Source organism: Furipterus horrens, unplaced genomic scaffold, assembly GCF_987537825.1.
Source record: "Furipterus horrens unplaced genomic scaffold, mFurHor1.1.pri manual_scaffold_2, whole genome shotgun sequence".
Taxonomy (NCBI): Eukaryota; Metazoa; Chordata; class Mammalia; order Chiroptera; family Furipteridae; genus Furipterus; species Furipterus horrens.
The window spans coordinates 173,930,952-173,946,751 of record NW_028327172.1 but is presented as its reverse complement, the minus strand read 5'-3'; the positions used below and the strand labels follow the sequence as shown (position 1 = coordinate 173,946,751).

Genomic DNA, 15,800 nt, shown 5'->3' with positions numbered 1-15,800 from the left:
ATTATAACATATAATGTTAGTTAAGTTTATGTAGCTTATTTAGATTTGAGAGGCAACATGGAATATAAATTAACTCTGTATTCAGGTCTTGAAGTGACAAACTTGAGACACAAAACAATCCTCATCAAATTTAGAAAGCTTAAAATCATACCAAGCATATTCTGCAAACACAGTGCTTTGAAATGGAAAATCAAGTGCAAAAGAAAGCTGGAGAAACCACAAATATGTGGAAATTGAACAATATCCTACTAAACAACAACTGGGTCAAAGCAGAAATAAAAGAAGAAATCAAAATATACATAGAGACAAATGAGAAAGATGTTATGACATATCAAAATTTTAGGGATATACATAAGGGGCTAATATCCAAAATTTATAACTAACTCAGACAACTGAACACCAAAAAAATCAAACAACCCAATTAAAGAGTGGGCAGAGGACCTGAATAGGCACTTCCCAGAAGAGAAAATGGCCAATTCATAAGTAAGTTAAAAAATTGTGTATGATTTTTACTTGTCCACTACATGAAATTATTAGCCAAAGATAAGACAAGGCAAAGAAAACTTGGTAGTTTAAGACCAATTTCAACTCAATTCCCTTATCACCACCAAAAGCTTTTAAGTCACCTTTAAAATGTATTTTTAATTGAATGGCTTGCCAGTGGTTATTAGGGTGACATTGGTTAATTAAAATTATATACTGTATATTGTATTATGTATTCACCACCCCAAGTCAAGTGTCCTTTCATGCATTATAACTTAATTACCATAAAAGTATCATATCAGGATAGTTTAAAAATAAAGTGAGAAAATAAAAAACTCCTATTGAAATTTTGACTAACATTTAATAATCACAAGGGTCTTATTTTCTATATACAATTTCAGTTAATCTTCAAAAAAATTCTATCATGTATAATTAATACTATCCTATTTTTGGATGACTATATTGGCATTGATTAGTAATGGTCCATACAGCAAATAGCTAAAGACAGAACAGAGGTGGGAATACAATCAGGCTACTTGACTTTATCCCACACAAACCACTAAATTGCCCTATAAGAAAAGGCTTTCATAGTTTTCTGACTGCAACTCAGGGACATATAACTTACAGAACCCAATATATACCTCCATGTACAACCATAAAATATTTCTTGAAAAATACTTACATGTATGCATTACATTTTTCTGATATTTTCTTTTTGATTCTTCTCTATTCCCTCTTTAAATAATATTTACAACCATTTAGATCGATATGACAGATTACTAAGGGGTTGCATCCACACATTAGTTGGTGCAACAACAACAAAAATAGTGTGCTTCTTAGTTAAGTTATTGGGAAACAATTAGATTTGGGAAGAAAATAGTGCAGTGGGAAAAATTCAAATTCTTAAATGTGTCAAATTTAAGTTCAACCCTATCTTAAATATTTGTGCAATTAACTTAACCAAGTTAATTGACTTCCATATGATTTTATTTTTTTATCAGTAATATGGCAAGAATAATATAAGTTGCAAGGGTTTCTATGAAGATTGAATGATTGAATGATCTAACTCACATGAAGCAATATCACATAGCCTAGGACATGGTAAGGACTAAACAAACTATAGCTATTAGAGAAGGACTTCCTAGCATAGGATAATTTTTCTCAGTTGAATACATTGATCACATGTGGTTAAATCTCTCAATACTTGGATTCATTTTAAATATAAAATTATCTGATTCACTATATCCATTTGCCATAAATTAAAAACAGGTCATGAAGTTTTTAATACCTACCATCTTTGCTAAGCTAGTGTATATTGTATGTGTTCATATTGTTCAGGTAATTGAGATAATATACTTACAGAACTTAATATATCTTGAGGTATTTTCTTACCCTTTACCCTATTCATTAGCTACAAGCAAATTTATTAAGCACTTTTTATACCGTAAAAGCCTGTTTACAGTACCTTTAATAATTTTAAATAAAATAACAACTAGAAAAGAAATATCAAATTAAAATTAAGAAACTATAAAGGCTGTGTTTACTAATTCTCTCCCTCCTACCACAAGATCTTTTTCCTCTGAAAACTGAGGCAACTGAATTAAACTTTTTTTCCATTTTTCAAAATAAGTAATTCTTACAATATACATATCAGTTCTGATTCATATGCCTAAACTAGGGAAAACTCCAGAATCCACACTCTTTTACAGCAGTGGTTCTCAAAGATGGTTTCATTTTGTAAACCCTACAGGACACTTTTAAAAACACTTTTGCCGGTCTTCCTGCCTCATAGATTGTGAAAGCTGCCCAGGTTGTTTTAATGTCAGTCAAGTTTGAAAACCACTGTGTTAGACCAATCCGCATGCTTTCCCAAGGCCGGGATGACAGTTCTATGAATGAAGTTGCCAAACTGGCAACTGCCACTGTCATTTCTTTGTTTAGGTAAAGAAAATCAACCCAGAACATTACCTTCACTCAACCTTCTTCTAAACTCCAATAAAAATCCAGATGAAGGTATTTATAAAGGAAGATTTTCCAGTGGAAGTTCTCTCTCTTCTTGAATTTTCAATCAGTGGCTGTATAAACTGACTATCTGGCAAAAGTAAAATTAAGCAAGTTTGCTTGTTTCAATGAAGAATCTCCAACCAAGGTATGTATTAGAAATATAGATGTAAGTATTTTGACTTTTGCTCTTATTCTCAAGTTTATCATTCTCACATGTGATAAAATATAATGGAATATTATTTAGCCTTTAAAAAGAAAAAACTATTTCATTTGCAACAATGTGGGTGGACCTGAAAAGCATTTTGCTGAGTAGAATAAACCAGACAGAAAAAGGAAAATACTGTATGGTATTACTTATATGTAGACTCTTTTTTAAAAAATCAAACTCATAGAAACAGAAGGTAGAAAAGTGGTTATGAGGGGCTATGGTTGGTGATATATGGAGAGGTTGGTAAAAGTGTCCAAATTTCCCCTGTTATAATATGAATGAAGTCTGACATTTAAAGTATAACACAGATTGCCATTGACAACACTGTTGTATAACAGAAACTTGCTGAGAGTAGAACTTGAACATTCTCACCCAAAAATAAAGAGAAAAGTGTAGCTATGTGAGGTGATATATGTGTCAATTAACTCCATAAGGAGAATCTTTTCACAATGCATACACATATCAACTCATCACATTGTATCCTTTAAATAATCTTATAATTTTATTTGTCAATCATAACTCAATAAAGCTGAAGAAAAAACAGAGATAGTCTTAACTACCTAAAAATCTTAGATATGTTTTAAGAAAACACATTGTCAGTGGTAAAGCTCACCAAATCTTTAACATTTCTGAAAGAGTGTGTCAGGAAAAACAATGGTATTGAATGGTTGCTTAATTTACATCCAGCTTCACAATTTATTGACACTTTTCTGCTGATGTATTTTAATGGTCTCTAAAGTCAATCAAAGTGAAAGAGTTTTAAAGACACATTGAAAATAGATCTGCATTTCTGTTGTTTTTGTTTGAGCTGAGTATTTTATATGTTTTTAAATGCCTACAAAGAGCATATTAGAGAAGGTACTTTTAAGGAGGTGGCCACAGGAGCACTGTGGATTCTGTGGACCTCTTCTCCTATGTCATTTTTAAAGATGGCACAGACGGTAGGCACCACAGTGACCCCAAGGCAATCTGTCAATGTGAGGGTGCTTGAGGTTAGCCTTCCTAGAGCACAGGTTACCATGGACTTATGATATATTGCTGAAAACTATAATCAAATTAAGGACAAAACATCTTTTTCCTACTTTAATCACTGATGGACAATAATTTGCTTTTGAGAATCACTTGGGGAAAAACTCAATGTGTTGATGTTAAAGATGCACATTGTACAATTATTTTCCTTTCAGGTAAATATAATAGAGGAATTACATTTTTTGTTTTCAAAAAATAATTGCAATAATATATTGGGTTTTACAATTGTCCAGTCACATTGCCACTATACAGATCATGAATCTACAGAAATCTGTAAGTTTTGACTAATTTTAACAAATATTATCAGAAGTACAACCACATAAGTTATATCTCTCCAATCTAGTCACACCAGAGTCCACAAGAATTTTTCAAAAAAGCTCTTTCAAAAAGCATTTTTTAAGTATCTGGAATTACCTTTTATAAAATACAAGTCCTAAAATTTAGTTATAAAATATCAGAAATAACAATATTACTATACAGGGTATGCTCTTCTTTTCCTCTAAATTTCAAGCATATCTATAAAATGCTGTTGTCCTTTTTTTTTTTTTTTTTTTTTTGGTCACATTACATAACATGTACTTGAATCATTTCTAAATTTTTATATTAAATTAAGAAAAATAATATTATCAATTTGACTAACTACTGACAATCTTTTTCTGCTTTCAGGGGCAACATTAAAAAATGAAAAAATCAACTTTCAGCTTCAGCCTGTTGGCTCTTATTGCATGTTTCTTGGTAAGTGTCCTCCAATTCTAGAAATTCTTGATATACTTTGTATTAATTATAACTTCATACAAAGTTTTGATACTAATTATGTCCTCCTTCTTTATGTAACAATATAATGTCAAGATGTCAATCATTATAGACTTGTTACTATTTTCTTTTTTCTTTCTCTTTTATATATAATTCTCTGTTCAGTAGTTTTGGGCATGAAGGAATTGAGGGTAGGTCAAATCTGGGAAAGCTATCTCTTTACCTAGGAACGGCTCTTTCTTTTTTTTTTCTTTTTCAAAAGTAACACAATCAAACTGTCAGAAAAATATTATTGAAGTTTACTTAATGTTTTAAGGCTATGGGAAATGGGAAAATAGAAAGTTCAAAATAAACTTTCTAGAAGGAAAACATGATGCATCAATGCATATATCACATACCACTGGTTGTATAACCATTTTTGTTAAAAAATATTTGTAAAGACAAAATTAGAAAGCATTTATGATCTACAAAAACACATTGGTTACAGTTAACATGTTTCTGCAACTGACTGAGAAGCAAAGTCCTTCTTTACTGTTTACTCCACTCTTTCCTTTCTTACTTAAGGAAAAATAAAAACAGGGGAGAAAAAAAAGGTCATTCACTCTAGAAACACTTTCATTCAAACTTTTAAAAAGCATTTGGTAGGCTCCAAAACATAGAATGCAAAAAAGGAAGTGATAAGTTCCATAGCCAAAACATCAGCAGAATAATGTGAACATCAGAGAAAGAACAATTACCGTAGAATAAATATATTGGTATTAGGTTGAGAGTTAGGAGAGAGAGCACGCAGAATGTGTTTCCCTTTCAACAATTACTGACAACCCACTGTGTGCTGGGCCCAGTGCTGGATGACACAAAACATACCAATGCTGAATTCAGATTTGGGAGCTTATAGATTAGGTCTTCATTTCATAGAACTTTCTGGAGAGAAAGCATTTAGAAATCCATCTACATTATACAATGAACAGATATCAACATCTGTCATCAGGCACATGCAATAACATAGGCAGATAAAGTAGACTTATTATGCTGGTACAATTAATAACATCTGTATAAATATTCTTAGACAAGTGGTTCATTTTCATTGGGCTCAGTTTCTCACTTATAATACAATGTTGAAGTAAAACAATATTTTATTTTATGGGTTGCCTGTATTAGAAACATGAGATCTAATTATCTCAGAACTTTAAAAATTCTTTATCCTAACACTTTTAAATATATATATATGACTGGAGAGCCTGGGGACTTGCATTCTAAAAGATTCTTTTCCATGCTAAAGTTTGAGATCACTCAAAAACATTTTTAAAAATCAACTTCCTATACTATTGTGTTCTAATTACATGAGGTATATAAAAAGATTTTAAGGTCAATTCTGTTGAAATTAATGCATCAAATGAAAAGCCTTAGGTCAATGATTATAATTAATTATCAAATTTACCATGCTACAATAAACCACTATTTTTGAAGCATTCCCCAACACATTGTGACAAATAGGACTTCACTGGCCACATTAATAAACTTTGCTTTAGACTTTCCAAAAATGTTAATAGATTAGAAGATAAATAAAGGTCTGTGGACAAGCAAACTTAGGAAAGGTAGATAAAATTATATCTGATTTTGTAGACTAGAGCAATTTTCAGAGACAATAGAGAAAAAAATAGTATTTAGGCTTCCTTTCCTACAACCCCCTATTTCACACTGACAGGAGGTAACTTCCAAAGAACTATACAAAGCATGCATTTTGAAAATTCTTACAATAGCATATTTCTATTCCAGAAGTTTCAACTGCAAAACTAATGCAACTTAAGAAAAATTATTTTTCTAGCTTATAAGATAGAGAATCCCATTTATATAAGAAGCAGAGGTTTCCATGTCCTAAAAAACATAAATTTAGTACATGGATTTTCTCACATTAGAGTTAAACTTTGCAAAACCTCTGGAAGGCCAGATAGGTATTTGAATGCACCAATACATACACAGAGCAACAAATGAGGCAAGCCTCAGCCGTGAAATGAGTCAATTGGCTTCTGTGTAGTTGGCTGCATAACTAATGAATAGATTTCTTACTCTTACCACTAACTCATGCATTTTAAGAATATCTGAAGTATGGTGAGGGGATGCGTAATCACATAAATCTAAGCTCCAAGACAAAAGGCCCATATATTTTTTAATCCTCACCTGAGGATGTATTTATTGATTTGAGAGAGGGAGAGAGAGAGAGAGAGAGAGAGAGAGAGAGAGAGAGAGAGGGAGAGAGGGAGAGAAACATTGATGTGAGAGAGAAACATCAATTGGTTGTCTCCCATATGCACCCCAACTGGGAATCGAACCCACAACCTCAATATGTCCTCTGACCAGGGATTGAACTCACAACTTTTTGGTGCATGGAGAGATGGCTCCAACAAACTGAGCCACCCAGCCAGGGCCAAAGGGTCCATATTTGACAAGAGATATTTGCCAGGAACACAAGAAAGCTAAGGGCAGCACATTCTGTCCACTAAGCTGCTTGAAACAGAGCAGTCAGTCTGGCAATTTCTAATCTTTAAGAATAAAAATATGAATGAGTATAAGAAAACAAAATTATAAAGAATAAGCATAAATGAATCAAACCCCTAGTCAGAACAGAACAACCTATAAGCAGTTATCAAATAACATAGACCAGCTGGTATTTCTAAAATTCCACACAATCTAAAAGCACACAAATCACTGGAGGGTTTTGTAGAAATGCAGATTCCAATCCAATAGGCCAGCATGGGGTCCAGGAGTCTACATTTTTAACAAGCTCTCAGGTGATGTTTGATGTTAATGCTCTTGCTCAGTGACTAACATTTTGAATAGCAATGCCATAGCCAGTAGAAGCCATAAAACCAAACTGGGAAAAAAATAAGGACTTCTAAGTATTTGTTCCCCTCAAATATCTTCAAGAAAAGAGACTTATGCTCCTTGCCTTGTGCCAGGAAGAAATTAGCAAACAATTCAAGTTAGGGCAATTTCTGCTTATCACTAACTCATGTAATTTATTCACCTCAAAATATTTTTTGAGAACCTGCTGTCCACCAGGAACTTTTGTAGATGTTGACTAAATGGCAGTGAGCAAAAACAGACAAAGCCGTACTGACATCATGGAACTTATATGTAATACAGGAAAGGGAGGAGGGGATGTTGAATTTTAGAAGGGCTGAGGGGAGAATAGAACAAGTTTTCATTTTGGGATAGGATATTTGATAGGATAGTTGGATAGAAAATGACATTTGCTTAAAGACCTGACGGAGGTGAAAAAACCAATCATGCAAGCAGAGAAAACAGGAAATATCGAAATCTGAAAAAGAGGTATGCCTGACTGGCATGAAGAACAAGGTTAGTAGGTCTGGTACAGAGTGAGAAGGAAGAGAGGATCAGGAGGGAGACCAAAAGGATAGAAGAGGGTAAGACAGCATGAAGTCTCAAGAGCCTTCAAATAGCTTGGGTTTTTACTCTGAGTGATATGCAAAAACAGTGCATAACGTCAGTGCAGTCTTAGAAAGATGTAGCTCCTTCCCACACACCCTCATCTCCCATATTCAGGGATGTTTGTAAAAAAAATGAAACTTCTACAACATCCAAACAGCATTCATAAATATGTATTTAATACTGCCTATTAATACTGTAGAGGCATAAAAAATGATTTCTGACTCTAACGGGCTTAAATCTGTATAGGAATACAACATGGGTTTGTGATAATAACCAAGGATTCACAAACTTTTTCCAAATATTGCCAGGTAGTAAATATTTTAGACTTTGTGGGTGATATAGTCTGTTCATCAACTGATCAGTTCAGCTAATAGAGAACCAAAGCAGCCTCAATAAACAAGAGTATGACTGTCTTCCAATAAAATTTTATGTACAGGCAAGCTTCATTTGGCTCAGAGCTTTGGTTTGTCAACCCCTAAACTACAGAGGCACATACCAAGGCAATGGGCATATAAAAGCTTAATATATCATTTATAAAATAATCATAAGGTTAACTCAACATTATTAAGAAGTTTACAAAAAGTAACATTTAATTTCATTAACAATCAAAGTAGGCCAAATTCTATGCTAACTTCTTTATGTCATATTTGAGTCATTGGTGATCTTTGTAAAAGAGATTAGTTTTTATGTCAGGGATAGAATCCAGGATAAAAAGTGAATAGGATATTAGGAAGTAGAGAGAAAAAGCTAGTCTAGCCTTCCCCAATATCTCTCTAGGAATGGAAGGTGAAAACCTATTGATGATAGTGCAGGAGTACACTAGGTGATCAATGGGCTTCTTTAGTATATAAGATGTAAGTTGCTGTTATATAGCCTCAGATCATAGAGCCAGAGATTTAAAAAATAAAAAAAAAGTTGAAAGGCAATGTAATAATTAAGAGAGGAACAGCCCTGGGGAGGAAGAAGAGATCCATACAGAACGCAGGTGAAGATATTGGCTGTAAACAAGAAGAGGGAACAACTAGATATAGGTGAGACTTACAGGTGTGTGGGCAGAAGTGCAAAGTCCTTCATGTGATAGCCTCAGTTGTGCAAAATAGAAGGCAAAATTATCTCTCGAGGGGGTAGGAGGTGAGAAGAGGTAGAGGAGTGTGGATGCTGAGAAGACAGACTTTGGAGGAAAACAGGGAAGAATGAATTAGCATTGCTGAGTCTCCAGGTGAGGGCAGACTATGTATCTCTACTGTTGTTAATATTTAGAGACTTATGGCATCTCCAGCAACATTCACCAACCTGGAAGTAGAAGGAGAGATGGCAATAGGTACAGAGTTGATCGAAGAGTTCGATGTTTCCCAAGTCAATAGGGTAAAAAGACACACAAGCAAGAAGTTGAAGGTTACAAGAGAGTGACTAGAGTCTTGCACCTTCCTGAAACTTCTGTTAAAATAAACTGGTGTTCTGACGGTTTCTAAAATAAGATTCGTATTTTCCTGACACTATTCACTGGCTTACATTCATTTAATTTGATTTCCACCTCCCTATTCCTACTCTATTGTTTAAGCCTCATTTCAAATGCTATCTTTCCTACCAGGCAATCCTTAACCCTCTCCCTTTTGTCAAAAATAAACTCTCCCTCCAAATTGCTATTGCACCTAGAACTTTTTTGCACTTTCATTAATTATTATTTGAACCACTGTCGGATATACAAAACTGGCAGTTGCCACCCTGGCAATCATAGAATATGAAATAGTTCAAATTTATAGATTTTTTACCTTATTTACTATGTCTAAGCACTTTACATAGAATACAGGTGTATATGTAATTTTATCAGCCACTATATAAGATGAAAACTATTTCTAGAACTATCTTAGAAAAGCGGAGGCACAGGCATAGAGAGAGTAAGCACCCCAGCTAGCTTGCTACAGTGAAAAATTGATTCCAACAATCAGACTCCAGTGTTTTTGTCTTAACACTCTATATTGCTTCCCATAGACTTTTTGTTGTATTCTCCAGATTGTAGTTTGGGAGTGGGGGGCCATGGTTTCTACTGGATTTCATACTTGTGTAAGGAAGGGTTCATATCTTAAACATGTTTCCCTTAACCCCTAAATGATGTATCACATATAATAGTTTCTCAATAACCAGTTACAAAGTTAATTCATTGTTCAGAACCTGGAATCTCACTCACCTGGAATGGGGAATAAGAAAGAATGTTCTCAGATAATTCCACTGCCTTGAAAGACATTTGGTACATGCCAAAAGATTTTGGAAATTTAGTCCTATGCAAATAATCCATGCTTAGGAAACGTCCCTGGGTGCAAACATACCACAATGTCTGTTTATACTTTTGGTTTACAAGATTAGTAGGTTTTTTAGACTATTATGTTTTATTGATTCAATAATTGTGTTGTGGTTGCCAATAATACCCCTTCTCACCTGAGAAACCTAGCTGGTCATGGTACATGGGGTGCAGTACATGGGTCAGCATGGACTAAATGTCTCTGTGGACATTTTGGACAGGACCAAATGTATGCTAGTCATATCACTGGAGCATTTACTTGCATTTGAACCAACTACCAAAGGTAGCTTTTTTCATTAGGCAATCAAGGTAATTTGGTCCTCTCCAAAATCTTTAGGTCAGAGAGTAAAGTTGTCTTGTGTTTTGTTTTGTTGTTTGTTTTTGGATTTAATACTGTTCTGGTTTTTATTGACTGCTAGAGTTCCAGAAGGGAGAGAAATATGCTATTCTTTCCTTCTTCTAACTTATTTTTTCAGTGAAATATATGACTATGACTTTTTAAAGTACATATACTAATGTTTCAACTTTGACAAAATTTAAAACTGCATTTTTTGTTTTTGTTCAATTTTTATCACCACAGTCCAGTGATGGCCAGAGAGTTCCCAGGAGACACTATGGACCTGTCCAGCTGCCACCACACCATCTACCCCACAACCCAAGAGGGGTTCCAGCAAGCCTGCCTCTTCTCTATGGCTCAAGATTTATTCCACGACCCCCTCCTCCTCCTTTGCGTCTACCAGGGAATGTTCCTCATCCTCCTCATCCTCTTCGTCCTCCCCTTGGACCATGGCCCATTTCATCTCGACCCCACCCATTCAACCCAATTAGACAGCCTCAACCCTTTCCAGGCTATCCAAATTTACCATTGCAACAAATACCATACCCTCCAAGACCTATTGGGATACAGAGACCCTTATATCCCATTGTTTCTATATATTCTATTTATCATCACATCCGTAAACCTGTACCCAAAATTAAAACAACCCCCATACCTACAACCACAATCTCTACCCCTATAGAACCCATCACTATAGAAGAAACTATCACCACTTCCACAGAATCCACCACAACAGAAACCACCATCATTCCCACAGGACCCGCCACCACTTCCACAGAATCCACCACAACAGCAACCCCCATCATTCCCAAAGAACCCACCACTCCCACAGAATCTACCACAACAGCAACCCCCATCATTCCCACAGCACCCACTGCCATTCCCACAGAATCCACCACAACAGCAACCCCCATCATTCCCACAGAACCCACCACTTCCACAGAATCCACCACAACAGCAACCCCCATCATTCCCAAAGAACACACCACTCCCACAGAATCCACCACAACAGCAACCCCCATCATTCCCACAGAACCCACTGCCATTCCCACAGAATCCACCACAACAGCAACCCCCATCATTCCCAAAGAACCCACCTCTCCCACAGAATCCACATCAACAGCAACCCCCATCATTCCCACAGAACCCACCACTTCCACAGAATCCACCACAACAGCAACCCCCATCATTCCCACTGAACCTGCCACCACTTCCACAGAATCCACAACAGCAACCCCCATCATTCCCAAAGAACACACCACTCCCACAGAATCCACCACAACAGCAACCCCCATCATTCCCACTGAACCTGCCACCACTTCCACAGAATCCACAACAGCAACCCCCATCGTTCCCAAAGAACCCACCACTCCCACAGAATCCACAACAGCAACCCCCATCGTTCCCAAAGAACCCACCACTCCCATAGAATCCACAACAGCAACCCCCATCGTTCCCAAAGAACCCACCACTCCCACAGAATCCACCACAACAGCAACCCCCATCATTCCCACTGAACCTGCCACCACTTCCACAGAATCCACAACAGCAACCCCCATTGTTCCCAAAGAACCCACCACTCCCACAGAATCCACCACAACAGCAACCCCCATCATTCCCACAGAACCCACCACTTCCACAGAATCCACCACAACAGCACCCCCCATCATTCCCACTGAACCCACCACCACTTCCACAGAACCCATCACCACTTCCACAGAGCCCACTGCCACAACGGAAGTGACCACCACTTCCATAGTACCCACTTCAGTAGAAACCACCATCACTTCTACAGAACCTGCCGCCACCGCTAGAGAAACCAACATTTCCACAGAACCCACTACAACTGCAACCAACATCGTTTCCACAGAAGCCACCTCCACTTCCACAGAATCCACCACAACAGCAACCATCAATATTTCCACAGAACCCACCACTTCCACAGAATCCACCACAACAGCAACCCCCATCATTCCCACAGAACCCACTGCCACTCCCACAGAATCCACCACAACAGCAACCCCCATCATTCCCACAGAACCCACCACCACAATGGCAGTGACCACCACTTCCATAGTACCCACTTCAGTAGAAACCACCATCACTTCTACAGAACCTGCCGCCACCGCTAGAGAAACCAACATTCCCACAGAACCCACCCCCACACTAACAACTACCACTTCCACAGAACCCACTACAGCTGCAACCAACATCGTTTCCGCAGAAGCCACTTCCACAACAGCTATTCTCACTTCTACAGGACCAACTAAAACAACCACCACCACCAGCACTTCCATGGAACCAACCATCACCAAAACAGAAGCCACCTCCTCCTCAGCAGTACCTACCACTTCGTCAACAGAGCTTACTGCCACAGCATTAGCTGAAACTACCACAGCATCTACCACATCTACTCCTCACATTAACATGACCTCTCCCTCTAGCATAGTGCACAGTACCACTACCCCAGTGACAATTCTCAATCAAACTACATCACTCAGTAAAGCTTTAAAGCATATTTGGGATAAAATAGTTTCAATTTTTGGTTGAAGATATGAGAAATGATATTTCCCAAACTCTTCTGAGCTCATAGAAAAAATGAACTTCAGTTATTTCAATGGAATCAACCCTGATGTAACTAGCACACCAAAGAATTAAAATAAAGTACTATTTGAGCAACAATAAGCACCAATTGCTGTCATAATGACTACCACTCTATCCTATATTTTATTACTTACCAACAACTGACTAGTCAGTTTCCCAGAAGAAAACAGAGAACTTTGATTTTTGTAAAGACATTTAATAAAGTATCTACTTAAAGAGAAGGGGCAGGATTAAGTGAACTAAAAAAGAATATTGAGTCATTCAGGGCCTAACCACAGTGGAGCTTGTAGTACGCCTAGAATTGATGAGGTAAAAATATCAAATACCAATATCAAACTCTCAGTGAGAGTTCAGACAGTGGACAAAAGGCCACCCAGTGGGACCTGTTGCTGTTAAGGGTATAATTACTATAAGATAATGCGTATGACAGCACACAGAGTGCAGGATGGTACCCCTACCTCTTTTCTTCTCCTATTGTGTTCATCACTGGGCTCCAACCAAAATCTAACCGGCAGGGGAAACCACATAATAAAGTTTGTATAGTCGTCCTCCCAGGGTAAACAGCTAAGCGGAGAAGGCTGAATTGCTAATGAGGAACAGCACATAGTAGCCTGTCTCAGCATCTTGAAGCCAAATATGTAGGAATCAAAATATATAAGAGCTCCTGGCTTCCTGCACAGAAAGGGCAGAGATGGCAGCAAGAGAAATTATAAAATTATATCAATTTTTACTGCCTTTTCCTGGAAATGGACATATCTATGTGGAATCTAGGCAATTAAAATATAACCAAATAACATAATTTCTAAGAAAAGAAACATAAGATTAAAATTTTAAAAAATACACAAACATATCAATACAAACACAAAATAAATATATATTAAAAACATTAAAGGTGATTTCTTAAATATAGCAGAACAGCCTAAAAATATAAAACATAAAATAATACCTCAATGAATTGATCATTTTATGACCCCTGAAAATAGCTCTTAAATTAAATAACACTTTTTATAACGACGGCATCATTGATTTATTCATTTGTGAAGTTGAAAGTCTATTCTATCTATTCTAGTAAATTTAAATGTCTAAAGGAGACATGAGACAGAATTTTACTTAAAAAGAAGTAGAAGTAAAATGAATCTTGATTATAGCAAAAATATTGCTTTTCAGAATGCAACCAGTAAATATGGTTACAGAATTCCTTGTGCTCAATCAACTTAATAATATCAACCAGGTATGTTGCTGTCACTTCAAATTTTATTTGTCTCTGGATCTTATTCTTTGATTCTTTTACACAAAAAGATTACACCAACTCTTTGTGGAATATATGAAAAGTCATAAATATGTATTCACATCTATGTGTATTTGGCTTTTTAGAACAGCTATGAACTCCTACCCCAGGGCACTACATGCCAGATTTCATCAACCTCCTTGTGAAGTATCACTAACATTACCAGGCCTCTAAACCTCTGTGCTGCTTAAGCATTACAAATAAAACCACACCCCACTAATTTTCCAGCATGGAGCCATTGGAGTCTCAGCACTGTCAGCTCCCTGCTCCTGCTAGTGACAACTGGACAGACTCAAGCCAACTCCAGTTCCTCAGTCTGACCTCCAATTAGGCACTTTACTATGTCCTTTATGCAAATGTAGTCAAAAGCATAGTTCCTGTCATCAAGAGCTTTTTATCCCTTTGACTTTTGGCAGCTATTATCTTACCACCCCCAAGATTTCAATTCTGACAATTTTTCCCATTTCTGGCATCCACCCTATTGCAGTTGCCAGCCTAGCTTGGGCACCTGGAGGGACCATTTTGATAAGGAAGGATTCTTGTTCATTCCTCTCCATTCTCCCATGAGCCTTGGTAAAATGAATTAGCTGAGTCATACCACACTGACATTCCAATGGAACATGGGTCCATCAGTTTTGCAAGTTGGCCATCAACTTCATTTCACATTCAGCATACTCTTTCCCTAGTGCTAACTTCTCTAGTCTTGTTTCCCTCATTCCTGTCAGGAACAACTTTCACCAGAGACTCCTCCCCGCAACCTGTTCCCCCTCACTTATGCTTCCTGAGCTTGTATTGTGCGTGATATTCTTGAAGCTCTGTCAAATGAATAGCTGGGCTGCATTGAGTGTCCTGCAATGATCAGAAGCACTGGGTTTACTACACACAACTCGGTAGTCACAGGATTGTGAGCAAAAAGTAAAAAATGCTTCATCTAAGGTGCTTCAGGCAATTCAGCATAATTCACTTCAGCAAATGTCTAGCATGTGCCAGGCACTGTGCTTGGTGCTTGAGTTCCAGCAATGTATACAGGATTGACACTTGGCTGGGGCACACATTAAACAAAGTATTGTGCTTTAGAAAGAGGAACTACAGGGATCTGTGTGCTCAATTAAGAAGGAAACAACCTATTCTAAGTGACATTTCCTAAGCTGCTGTTGGCCCAAAATTGGGAATAATTTACTTAAATAATTTAATAATTATTATTATCAAGATCTAAACAATAAAACATAATTGGTCACTCAGAAAATTATGTTCAAAGATCCAAAATGGGTCTCACTGGGCTAAAACCAAGGTGTCAGGAGGGCTGTGTTCCTCCTTGAGGCTCTAGGGGACCCCCAGTTTTTTT

General features: G+C 36.9%; 1 protein-coding gene across 1 annotated transcript; it reads left to right on the top strand.

Annotated features, from left to right (window-relative positions):
• The first annotated feature begins 2,524 nt into the window (after nucleotides 1–2,524).
• Nucleotides 2,525–13,248, top strand: LOC150020022 (uncharacterized). Its single transcript, XM_090266793.1, has 3 exons — nucleotides 2,525–2,632; nucleotides 4,391–4,459; nucleotides 10,807–13,248. Exons 2-3 carry the CDS (start codon nucleotides 4,406–4,408, stop codon nucleotides 13,111–13,113), a joined length of 2,361 nt encoding a protein of 786 aa, XP_090122919.1. The 5' UTR covers nucleotides 2,525–2,632; nucleotides 4,391–4,405; the 3' UTR covers nucleotides 13,114–13,248.
• Nucleotides 13,249–15,800: the final 2,552 nt, after the last annotated feature.

Excerpts from the sequence above, each read along its gene's own strand:
- LOC150020022 (XM_090266793.1), top strand. The coding sequence starts at position 4,406 with ATGAAAAAATCAACTTTCAGCTTCAGCCTGTTGGCTCTTATTGCATGT. Across the intron at positions 4,460-10,806 it reads CTCTTATTGCATGTTTCTTG|TCCAGTGATGGCCAGAGAGT; the intron begins GTAAGTGTCCTC and ends TTATCACCACAG.